The sequence below is a fragment of the Fomitopsis serialis genome (genome assembly GCF_022376445.1).
Source record: "Fomitopsis serialis strain Sig1Antser10 chromosome Unknown B0H18scaffold_7, whole genome shotgun sequence".
NCBI lineage: Eukaryota > Fungi > Basidiomycota > Agaricomycetes > Polyporales > Fomitopsidaceae > Fomitopsis > Fomitopsis serialis.
In genome coordinates, this window is record NW_025954967.1 from 665,978 (window position 1) to 677,461 (window position 11,484).

Below are 11,484 nucleotides of genomic sequence, written 5' to 3' on the forward strand. Positions count from 1 at the left end.
GACTCTTAGCTTGAGCTTCAAGTTGGAGAGCATCGGAACGCCGCGATGGAGGTAACTTCCGCCCGGGCGAGAAAGAGGACAACACCGACGTACGGTCTTCTGGTGTTCGAGTCGTCGACGTTCTCGAAGGCTTGAAATAATATCATGGGGGACTTCTTTACAACCTCTCGGAGGAACTGCATGGCAGCAAATGATAATTGACGTCAGAAGGATCGGACAAGCTCAAAGGAGGTAGCGGGTTCAATACTTCTTTCACATCTGCAACCTGACGCCCAACACATAGGTGCTTGGTTTCCTTACGAGCCATCGTTTATGAAACGTGGAAGTAATGACTTCAGCCGCCCCCGTGGTAAGATTCGAACTCACCATTAGACCAGACGAGACAATGAAGGACGGCTCGTAGGCTATCCCCATTCGTTGTCCCTGGTTGCCCAGACGCCGTTATAAATCAGGACACTCGACGCGCTCTCCACCTGCGGACATCCTCCACCGGCAACCAGCACAGCCCGGACACATGCGGACGAAGACAACGCATCGCGCGCGACCGTGCGGACTTAACTCTGCAAAGCATCCGGCTTGGGCAATTCTCCCATTCAGCTTCCCGCATGAGCATATGTCCCGCCCGTCACTCACCGCTTCTGTTTCTCAGTTCACATTGTCCGGCGTCATCTCTTCCCTTCCATGTCTGGTAGACTCCGTGTTTCTGGCCTACTCCGAGCGTCCGTGCTTCCTATTACTCCGTGGCCACCTTCCCGCCTTTCAATTCAACGTGATCAGCGCGCTTTTCCGGCGGCCGCATCTCCATAGCGACTATGCGAGGGATTGCAGTGTTTAGCAACGCTACAAATAGATCGAGCCTTGGTGTCTACAACATACTTATCACCTATGGTTCCCTCAGCTTGGCAGATAATCGTACACACCTCGATAATCTAGTCCGTCCACGCAAGCACAGGTTTGCTCTGAGCGTTTTTCGGGGATCCTTCTCGCGCATCTTCAAGCATCTTCAAGCGTTCAACCTTGCTTTGGACTCTACTAGAGAAGCCTCTTGCTGATAGATATGGTTACGAGCGCCATGGGTTCTTCTGGTGTGATGGGTCATTATGTAAATTTAAAAGATAAGTTCGAGAGACGCTGAATTGCGAAACCCTACATCTGGCAGCGGCCACTGGCATCCACATCACCGGTGCTGGACTCAATGACATGCGTCGCGCCCCCGTACTTACATAGCTTGCCAGGTATCCACGCTCGCTGGGGATCCACAACTCGGACTGATACGAGGTATGTGCAGTTGAAGTAACGACGGCTGAGGCGGAGGAGGAGCAAAGTCGGGGCAAGTGGCCAGCTCGAGCGCCCGGAGGAACGCGTTGTGGCTTCCGAGTCTTCGTCGATCGTACCACTTCGGGAAGTACACGTTGCTACTGTACGCTGGCGCTGGCCGCACTTTGGGAACGAGAGCAAGATTATCAGTTTCGGAGAGGACGTCTGAGCATGCATGCACCTCTCTTTAGTCCTCTTTTCAACCGAACCAGACGGGACTGAAGTAATGCAAGCAGCTCTATGCACAAGTGCAGAACGATTCTCGCGCTACCAGTGTCACAATCTCACGAAACTTCGCAAAACATGTCGCTTGAAGACTCATACTGTTCGCTCAGCCTTGGTCTCTGCTGTGGCTGTGCTTCGAGGCTGAGGTAGAAAGGCCTTATTCGCACAACATACGGCGAGTCATGATCACAGAAAGCATATGAACCACTGCATCAAAGCTCCGGCTGAACTCGTTCCGACTAGGTTCTGGCTCAAGCCACAAGGCCACTAGTAATCCATCGTACTCAAACTGTCTCCTAATTGGATGAGGAATCTTGGCATACGTAGCTAATAAATGAAAGGTGGGTCGTGTCAGTTGTGTTCACAATGACACTACGTCAAGCCTTGCATGGGGCTGAGCATTGAGACTGATACGCCAGGCAGATTACATTCCAGACCTCCAGCTCACAAGCTGTATATATAAGGCCAATCCCAGGCAAGATCTCTCCTGGACCGCTACCGTCAACTTCAAGTCTCAACTCTCGCGCAAATCCAACAATCACCTTAACATGGTTCTCCTCGGCATGATTGTTGGGGGCTTCCGCGTCCTCAGCCATCTCGCCCATGCCTACGGTCCTCCCGATGGAAGTCAGAGGATGGTTGGCATCCCGAGCACCCGCGGTCTCTGCTCTGGGATCGCCGGTACCCTTGGCACGGTTGCCTTCCAAGTCGAGAACTCACTCAGGTTCGTCCAATCCTTGTGATCCTCCACCCAACGATCCCCCTGACCATATCGCTCATCTAGTGGGTTTGACGACACGACCTCTGGTATGCTCGACTACTCTGTCATGGTTCTCGGCCACGGAATGGTATCCAACGTGGCGACACTCTTCTTCGGCGGTGGCATCGTACCCATGACCACCCTCGAGACGTCCGACAACCTCGCCTTCGTCAACGACACCTTTCTGTCCACGGTTACACGGTCTACGGCTTCACCGACCTCGTTCTGCACCTCGTTCGCGAAGACCCCGACAACACTGGCATCCTCGAACAATCCGCCACGACGACGGACATCATCGTCGCACCCAAGTACGAGCTCATCCTCTGGTCCGACGCACACCTGTCCCCGATCCCCGAGCCCTCGCTGATGACGAAGGATCTCATCGTCGCTCCAGCCTTCGAGCTCGCCGTCTGGGTCCCTCAAAACACGTGCCTCATCTGCGAAGCCCCTCGCCCTCAGGCTCAGCCCGTCCTCCTCGACGCTGCTCCTCGTGTTCCGGAACTCGAGCTTCATATCGTAAGGGTGTTCCGGCTACTGGGCTACTGCGCCTCCTCCGGCTCTCGGGCGTATTCGGGACACGCAAGGTCGGCCTCACTCTCGGTACGGCCGCACAGGTCTCTGGTCATGGTCTCTTCTCCTTGTCGTGGGCGCAATGCTCTGGAGCGTGATCACGACATCATGGTATAACACCGGCATCGGCTGCGGCGTCCTCTAGCTGTGCTGGGGGTCGCCCAAATTGGTCTCAACTTCTTCCTGGTTCGTCCATGCATCTCATTCTCGCCCAGCAGCTACACTGGCCTCACAGCCCATTATTCCCATACACATAACGAATTACCACCCTCCCGCAAGCGGTCAACCCAGACTCGATCCGGGCTCAGAGGACCTCTCCGATCTCTCAGATGAAGCCCTCGAGCGCGAGATCGCTGAGCTCATGCGCGCGATGGCTGAGCACGACGCGAACATCGACAGGCTGCAGTGGGCATCGCGCGGCTCCACGGCAAGACGCGTCCTCAGTCAAGTAGAGAGGCCTCGCCAGCGCGGAGGGCGCGGCGACGACAGGCTTGCGCTCGCCCAGGCAAGATGGATGATGCAGAGGAAGAAGAGGATGAGGAGGGTGAGGTAGCAGAGACGGAGCCAGAGCCGGACTCGGAGCCTCGGTGTCGGAGGGCTGAGAGGGCACGCCAAGTGGTTCGCCGGTCGTCCCATTTGGCTATCCCTTCACTTCCTTGTCGACTCTTTCTCTGCTTACCAACAGTTCCCGTCTCGGTCTACGTCTACGGTCTCTCTCGTGCACCCCCGATCACGGCTATCGTTATTCCTATTTATGCTCTCTGTTTCATTTAGGGTATCGTTGCGTAGTCTTACAGGTCACGGCTTCCGAATTCTACGTGCGCGATGAGATGGTTCTTGTCACTAGCACTTGCGTGACAGCCCTTCAACGATCAACGAACCATGCACGCTCGACATTATGTATTGGGACGCTGACTACTCCACGCGCGCAGACTGCAGTGCTAATTTGAACATCACCTTCCCCAGTACAACAGTGCGCAACGCAATTGACCCAGCGTATACCCTGGCCTTAGGTGTATAAAACCTTTCATTCCGTCATTCCGTTCGTAAAGATGATCTACAGCGTAGCGAAAGCATCTATGTATGCAGAGTCCACGACACCGCACCCGCCCCCATCCACAGCTTACTGCGCCTACATGCGCAGCGGAGACGCGGTCCCGATCAACGTCGCACCAACCACCTGCCTAACCAACCACCAACGCAGGATTTTGTCATGATCCAAACACGGAACTGATATATACTACAACAACGGATCCAAGAGGCTCAACATGGTACACGACAGCACGGGGGAGGGCTCAACCAAGGAGGCCCTCGCTGTCCGAGTACGCCGTCGAGGACGCGTTGCCGGAGCCGAGCTCGGAATACCGCGCGATTCGGAGACGCTGCGATGGCGGAACGTTCTTGTCCTCGAGCCCGTGTTGTGTACCGCCGTGAAGAACACCGACGCGCATCATGGAAAGCCACTGTAAAACTATGTGAGCGATCTAATACATGACGAGGGGAGGAAGAAGCGTACGTTGTGCGCAGCATTAGAGTGGTCGTAAACACCGCCGAAGAACGCGGTGGTCGCGTCCTTACCAATGTTCTTGGTAATCAAGTGACGTCCGCCTGGGTGCTCGTCCATGAATGCGGAGACATCGTGGATGAAGCCCCCGATGACGACAAGTGAACGCTTGGCCGCTTGCTCCTGGACTGTGCTCGCGATTAGACCAGGCATCTCACAGCGTCACTATACAACTACTCACAACTTTCCCAGCTGATGACCGGCAAGTCATTCACATCAGGCGCAAACGTCAGGTTCTCCTGCGTCTCGCGCAGACGCTTGAGCTGCATCGTGAGTTGGCCCTTGCGCACTTCGTTGTCCGGGAAGACCTTGAGGTGGCTCGCGAGTCCGACCTTCTGCATGAGCGCGATGAACCACTTCGTGGGATCGTACTGGTACCACTTGATGGCGTTGCGGTAGTCCATAGGGAACTGGTGGTGAAAGTTGTGGTAGCCCTCGCCGATCGTGACCAGTGCGGTGATGACATGATCACGCGGTGTGTGCTTGTCGTCGAAGGGCGCCTCACCCAGCCAATGCGCGAGGGAGTTGACGCAGAACGTCGACTGCAATTAACAGTGTGAGAACAATGCAAACCTGACAGACAAATAGGATACTGACGTGGTGAACGAAGCAGAGACGAGCGGCGCCGGCGTAAATGTAACCGCCCGCCCAGTCACCCCAACCAAATCCTGCGACAGCCATCGGCACCAGGAAGCCCGTGGCGATGATTAGGTAAATGTACCACTTGTGCTGCCACCGTACGACCTCATTCCGGCTCAAGTCGCTCACGTCCGCAACACCCGGTCTCCTACGCGGCTTCAGGATCATCCACCCGATGTGTGAGTACCAGAAACCCTTGTGCGCGTTGTATGGGTCGAGGTCCGTATCCGTGTAACGGTGGTGCGCACGGTGACCCCGCGACCACCATTTGATCGAGCCCTCGACGGCGCCTGCGCCCGCAATTGCGAGTGCGTACTGTAGAGGCTTGGAAGCATTATATGACCGGTGGGCCCAGAGACGGTGGTATCCCGCTGTAATGCCTAGTAGGAATGTTAGCCATCCCGTTACTGTGCTTGCAACAAATATAGGGACTCACCGAGACCGGTCACAAAGTAGTAGAGTACGCTCCATACTGCCGTCTCCCAGCGAAGTGGTGTGTAGTACGCGCCTATGATTGAGATGGCGGGGGTAATCGCAAGGATGGACAAGCTGAGGTAGTTCAGCTCCCTCCACCAGTTATCCCGGGTGATGGGCGGCAGAGCCTTCTGGTTTTTGAGGGTCCAGGCAACGTAGTTGTCGGGAATGTTCATGTCAGCCGGCTCCTCCTCCTTGCTCAGCTTCGCCTGCCTGGGAGGCGGAGTCTGGGGAGGAGTTGGGTGAGCCTTTGAAGGCGACGTGGACCGTGTCCACACGATGGAGGACATCGTGAGCGGAAGGAGGGAAGGAAAGGCAACGGGCCATGTTTTCGGGGCTGCGAATATATACGCTCTGCGCAAGCCCAACGGTGGCGACCATCCCCAACGAATTTGTCATCACGTGCGGCCACACTGCTTGCTGGTGGCGCTCGAGCGCTTCTCGAGCCTAAAGCCTATCCTCTGCGCATTGACATAATTCCAATATTGGACTTATCGTCCAGCCCGTCCACTGTCTACCGTCCTGTGCCTACAGGATCCATGAAGGCGGCATATATGCGCACGAAAGCATACTGGTTGGTGCGCAATGGAGGCACTCAATGCTCATGAAATCTCGCTTATTACCAGGGTCCAGCACCACAGGGGAGTCGCCTAGACGGTTCATGATGCACGCGCCGCATGCTAACCAGAAAATGCAGTGCGAGTCTGGCGACCAAAAATGGCATAATTCCACAATGACATACAAGGCTGGTGTGGTGGGGCCGGACGCCGTGGGGGGAAGCAGGAGGCATGCCCCATAGTCTCAGCCCGAGGCGTTCCGACGGCCCTACTGCGCCCCCTCACCTGTGCCGCACTTAGAGCGGATGGTATTCATCAAAATCTGGTTCGAATTCTACTTATCCAGCAGGATGTCATGTTATGCAGTCGACGCCAGAGCGCGCCGGCTTCTACATTCGCTATGTTTATTGAAAACTTCTTCGACACGACAGTGGCCCAGTCGAACCCTGGTGAGTACCAGACACTATCGACGGGCTTCGCTAAATGGAAACGACTACACGGCGCGGCTAGCGTGGACGTCTTCGAAACTCCCTGGGGGGATGGGCAGCGTGTACTGCTCTATCAGGCAAGTACATAAGCATCCTCACGAAAGTGGCGCGACGAAGTCTCACGTCCTGACTTCATATGTCTTGGTCCAGAGCACCATGATGAGCACAACGACGCATTGTGTACCCTTGGCGCGGATATGTGTACGGATAACAGGCCCCAACGAGATACTAACCAAATTGCGTTGCTGCGGCGAAGTCAGCTATAGATATCCAACTGCCGGTGTCACTGCCGCCAACACGTACGGTTGTGGGAAAGCGGGACGTGTCCGAGACGAGAAGGTGGTCGGGCTGGGTAATCGCTGAGACACGTACTTGCCTAACGTTGGGGGGAGGAACGACATCATAAACCACCCCAGTGGACGTATCGGCGTGCTCCGAGGTGAGACCGCGCGATGTGTCGACGGACTGTGATTGTCCCAGGACACCCCGTTGCAAGCTCAGGCCCCGGTCTTCCGACATTCATGCGTGAGTGGCGCCCCGCTACAAGGTGTCTTCTGTGACTGCTTACACATGTCCGTCCGTACTCGATTGGGCCTTGACTGCCGTGTTAGCTGCACTTGACGGTCGCGACGAAGATGTCTTTTCGCGAGTATTGCTGTCAGTCTTGGTCTGTGGTGAGCCGGATATATCCTCCCTGGATGCGTCAGCGACTGCCTTTTGAATACGCTGACACAACGCGCACCTACGTTTTATGACCCATGTCGTGCCAACCCTAATCTTCCCCACGAGTAGTAGTCGTCCCTCGACTTCCTAGAAACGAAGAGCAGTCTGTTACGCGGAAAGGCAGTTAGCTCGAATTGGTCTACTGTGCCTCGTCCCTTGGACATGGCATGACGTCCTTCAGGGGTGTCATGGACTGGCCACGCATCGGACCTGTTCTGCGCGCGAGGCTATCAGCCAAGCACGACTCAGATGCGTCCGGCGAAGGCACCCTAGAGCGACGACGCACCTGATAGAAACATGGCTGAATGGTAGAGTTACATCAGGCCCGTGCCTATCCAAATGACCAACGCTGGACCATGTCCCACCCAGTTTACTCGCGTACGTGAGAAATTCTTCTTGGCGTCGAGGTTGAGGGTGCGTTGACACAGACGACCGACAGAATCCTTCCATCGCTGCTCCAGCTTGACATCTCATGGAGATGGTACACGCTCGTACTTCCTGAGTACGAGTGGTTGCCTCGGTGTTAAGACGGCCATAGCGTGCCTGGTCCAGGCGCTCAGAGTGTGGGGAAGCGGAGGCAAAACCCTCAGCCGAAGCGCCTGAGATCACATCTTTACCAGACGTCGGCGCTCGGATTGTAGCTCGCTTCCACAAAGTGGTTCAATGCTATCCTCCGGAGCAAAGCAGGGGCACATTTCAAATGTCGATGGTGCCATAAGCATTCTTCGTGGACTGAAAAGATTCAGTCGCCATCAAGGGGGTATTGGAAGGAAGAACAGCGTACCGGGAGACACTCCGTAACAGTCTAGCAGCGAGTCACGCTGCCAGACGCAAGATGCTGGTGAGCGTACGTGTGGTGATCTAAGGCGTCGATGACACTCACCATGCTATGATACAGCAGGGCTTTCGTGCAAGACGGGCCATACCCCATCGGCTTCTGCCTTCCTTGCGGTGTGCCCTGCTTTCACGTCCGACGAGACGCATATATGCGGCCATCAGGCCAGGCGGAGGGTCTCGTAGTTGTTCTCCATGCGTACCGAACACTGCTCTTTCCGTCGTGAGGTCGCTGCACATCGTCGGTGACCGTTGCTGCAATGAAGATGAGTGCGGGAGCAGGGCACGGCTCGGGGGACAGGCGTGGTGTGAAGACAAGGGACGTCCTGACAGAAACGAACTGACCCTGTCATCCGAATTAGGAAAGCGTCGGTCGCGTCGCGCGTCGCGACGCGTCCTGACGCGGTCACGCACACAGTCCGTTTAATGCGACAAACAACGCCCAACACCCTCCCCGCAAACATATAAATACGGATGGACGCACCGCCATGTCTCCCCATCCCGCCCACAGGCGTCCCTCTCAGCGCCCTCCTCTCTCGAGTTATTCGCATTCTCACTCGTATCAACATCAACATGTTCATCAACCTCGGCGCGATCCTCGTCACCGCCGGTGCACTAGCCCTCAACCCCAAGTCGTACATCTATTGTCGACTTGGCGGAGGTGGGGCCTCGCTGCACAACCGATATCTGGCCTCGGCACGCCTGCCCGTCATGGTCGACAGGGTCGAGTCCTTCTTCGACCATGTATCCGGCTCGCTCAGGTACGTGATCACGGTTGACGACGACTGGCCTCGTTCTAAAGCATGCACAGTGGGGCCGGAGATAGATTCACAGGCATCGTCGGAGACGCGTTCGCAGGCATAGGCAACATGGTGTTGACAGCATACATGGTGGGGTCGGAGACGCGTTCACAGGCGTCTTCGGGGGCATAGGTGACAGGGCTTCCGACGCGGCATGGTTTATGTATGACACCAGGTGCGTCCCCTCCACTCGTTATTCCCAAGTCAGGCGCTGATCATAGTCCTTCGGTGCAGTCGGCGGTTCATCCCAGTCATAACAGACACCGACCCGGTCCCCCTCCTCCCTGACGCCTTCGTCGACGACCCAGGAGACCCATACGCGGCCCTGTTGACCGGCTTCCAGGAAGACGTGCGCAAGTGGAGCACAACGACGGACATCATCGTACCACCTGTCTTCGATCTCGCGGATTGGACAACGGATTTGATCGTGCGGCCTCCCGGAGACATCATCGTTTGGGTCCCGCAAACCTTGAGGACCTGTCTCTGGGCCGAGCGACCGCGGAGAAATCCAGCCCATCCGAGATCGAAGATAGCAGCTCTGTTTCCACATCTGGGACACCGTACGCCGTCAAGATCGCGCGTACGGTCGTCGAAGGCTTCCAGGATCGTCACACGCCGGTTCTCGTCGGACAGCACACGCGCTTGTCTGTTCTACACCATGGTCATCGCGTACGTCGCCGTCGCTACTCTCGAGCCTGTTAGGACGGCGTGGCGGACTTCGCTGTGGGTCACCTCGGGTCCTGCCATGTTCGGGTTCGTCATGCGTAGCCTATATTCGTCGATGGTGAGTTGGTTTTCCCCTTTCGCACACTTGGCTGAATAGGTATTCAACAGCTCTTTATGGCCTCACTCAAGGGAATGCCGGCGGACGAAGACGTACAGCGCATGGCCGGCCTCACTCGGAAGACCATTCGGCAGCTTCGCAGGGCGGCAGCCAGGACCACGCGCTCATCGGCGGTCCTCGTCCGCTCATCGCATACGACCTCGCGAACTACACCCCGGCTCCACGTCTGGCTCTTCGGCCTTTGCTCGTCGTCTTCCGGGACGGTCCAGTCCCCACGCCTGTCGCATTCCTCGCTCAGTCACTCGTTCGCGCACGTTCAGCGCGATGACGTTCATGGAGGCACGCCGCGCTGCTCCTAAGTCCAGTGGACCTCTGAACATGGTATCTCTTATTGAGGAGGTCAGTCGCCGTTTCCTCTGCCGTTGTAGATGCTGACGCTGCTTTCTTTAGGACGTGCCTGCTACGACGATGGGATACGCGAAGCGCCTTCTGCGGCGCCACAACCCGGCCTTCAGCTACTCGGCCTCTCGCAGCGTCGCCTCCACCGGCCCGCGGTCAAGACCGTGCCCACCGAGGCGGACATCCAGCCCATCGAGGCTCCCGTTCAGGAGACAGTTCGTCAGCCTTGCAAGGCGGCTACCCAGGATCACGCGTTGATGGGTGGCCCTCGCCCGATGATCGCATACGACCTCGCGAACTTCACCCCGATGCCGCGCTTGGCTCTTCCTCCTCTTCTGCTCATCCTGCCGGACGGGCCCCTCGCTCTAGTTCGCTCGGCCACTCGCCCTCGTACGTTCAGTGCGATGACGGGGATGGAGGCCCGCCCCGGTCCCTCGAGTGGACCTCTCACGATGGCGTCTATCATTGAGGAGGTGAGCATCTTTCTGTTTTCGCTCCACGTTTTTATACTGAATATGCTCTGTCAGGACGTTCCTGAGACCACGATGAGATACGCGAAGCGCCTCTTGCGCCGCCAACAGCCTGGTCTGCAGCTGTTCGGTCTCTGGAAGCGCCGCGTCCAGCGCCACGCCGAGCTACGCGCGCTTCGCGACGAGATGGGCGAGGACGCCGCCATCCGCTACGCACAGGAGGGACGGAAGATCCTGCAGCAGAACGTTCGGTCGATGTGGGGTATCGGAGAGCAGGCGAGTAATATCTGTGCGTTCAAACGACGCAGCTACTGACTTCGTTCTCTCAGCCTGAGCACTAGGCGATTGGCAGGCTCTCCACCCAAGATGACCCCCGCGCACTATCATTATCGCTATATATTCCTCCTTCTTCTTGCTTACTGTTTGAAATCTCTTACTTGATGTTCGACACGTCGTGAACTCGTAATGCCCTGCGGTTCATGGCGTGCCGTTATCGCGCGGGTCAGGACTGTTGGGGGCATCCTTCAGTCTTGACCTGCTTTTTCTTTCCTTTTTTCTCGTGCAGCAGTTTCCAACTCTCACTCGGATCAACATGGACTCCCGGATAGCAAGGCATTCGTCTCGGCACACGGACTTCTCTAGTTTTGTATGACATGTCTCGCGCAAGGATTCAGTTCGGATCTTCCTCTACATCTCGCCTGGTTCCTCCCAATCAACTCTCCTGTATCAGCCGCATGATTTCTCGTCACTATATAGGGTTTCTTGACACTGTCGCGTAGCCATGTATCATTCTAACAAATGTTGTATGTCACTTTTGTCTAGCCGCCGGAAGTTTATCTCTCGTTTCTCTCCTTGTTTCATTTCGCGACTGTCATTATCG

The 11,484-nt window shown here is 56.4% G+C and overlaps 4 protein-coding genes across 4 annotated transcripts; 1 reads left to right on the plus strand and 3 right to left on the minus strand.

The window, feature by feature from the left end:
- Positions 1–2,090: 2,090 nt before the first annotated feature.
- B0H18DRAFT_982826 (uncharacterized protein) lies at positions 2,091–3,416 on the plus strand (the record flags this gene model as incomplete). Its single annotated transcript, XM_048044561.1, has 7 exons — positions 2,091–2,266; positions 2,327–2,421; positions 2,451–2,818; positions 2,887–2,945; positions 2,966–3,008; positions 3,108–3,277; positions 3,305–3,416. Coding segments are annotated over 7 exons (1,023 nt in total), but the record flags the coding sequence as incomplete, so codon positions are not given.
- Positions 3,417–4,013: 597 nt separating this feature from the next.
- Positions 4,014–5,893, minus strand: B0H18DRAFT_982830 (delta9-fatty acid desaturase). Its single transcript, XM_048044562.1, has 5 exons — positions 5,512–5,893; positions 5,034–5,455; positions 4,618–4,978; positions 4,389–4,564; positions 4,014–4,335 (listed from the first exon to the last, which is right to left on the minus strand). The coding sequence occupies exons 1-5, from the start codon at positions 5,837–5,839 to the stop codon at positions 4,168–4,170; spliced, it is 1,455 nt and encodes a 484-aa protein (XP_047898177.1). The 5' UTR covers positions 5,840–5,893; the 3' UTR covers positions 4,014–4,167.
- Positions 5,894–6,713: 820 nt separating this feature from the next.
- B0H18DRAFT_951866 (uncharacterized protein) lies at positions 6,714–8,248 on the minus strand (the record flags this gene model as incomplete). Its single annotated transcript, XM_048042052.1, has 6 exons — positions 6,714–6,839; positions 6,967–7,103; positions 7,341–7,404; positions 7,461–7,527; positions 7,604–7,962; positions 8,201–8,248. 6 exons carry the CDS (start codon positions 8,246–8,248, stop codon positions 6,714–6,716), a joined length of 801 nt encoding a protein of 266 aa, XP_047898178.1.
- A 236-nt stretch (positions 8,249–8,484) lies between these two features.
- Positions 8,485–9,335, minus strand: B0H18DRAFT_982840 (uncharacterized protein; the record flags this gene model as incomplete). Its single annotated transcript, XM_048044563.1, has 3 exons — positions 8,485–8,907; positions 9,032–9,135; positions 9,210–9,335. 3 exons carry the CDS (start codon positions 9,330–9,332, stop codon positions 8,793–8,795), a joined length of 342 nt encoding a protein of 113 aa, XP_047898179.1. The 3' UTR covers positions 8,485–8,792.
- Positions 9,336–11,484: the final 2,149 nt, after the last annotated feature.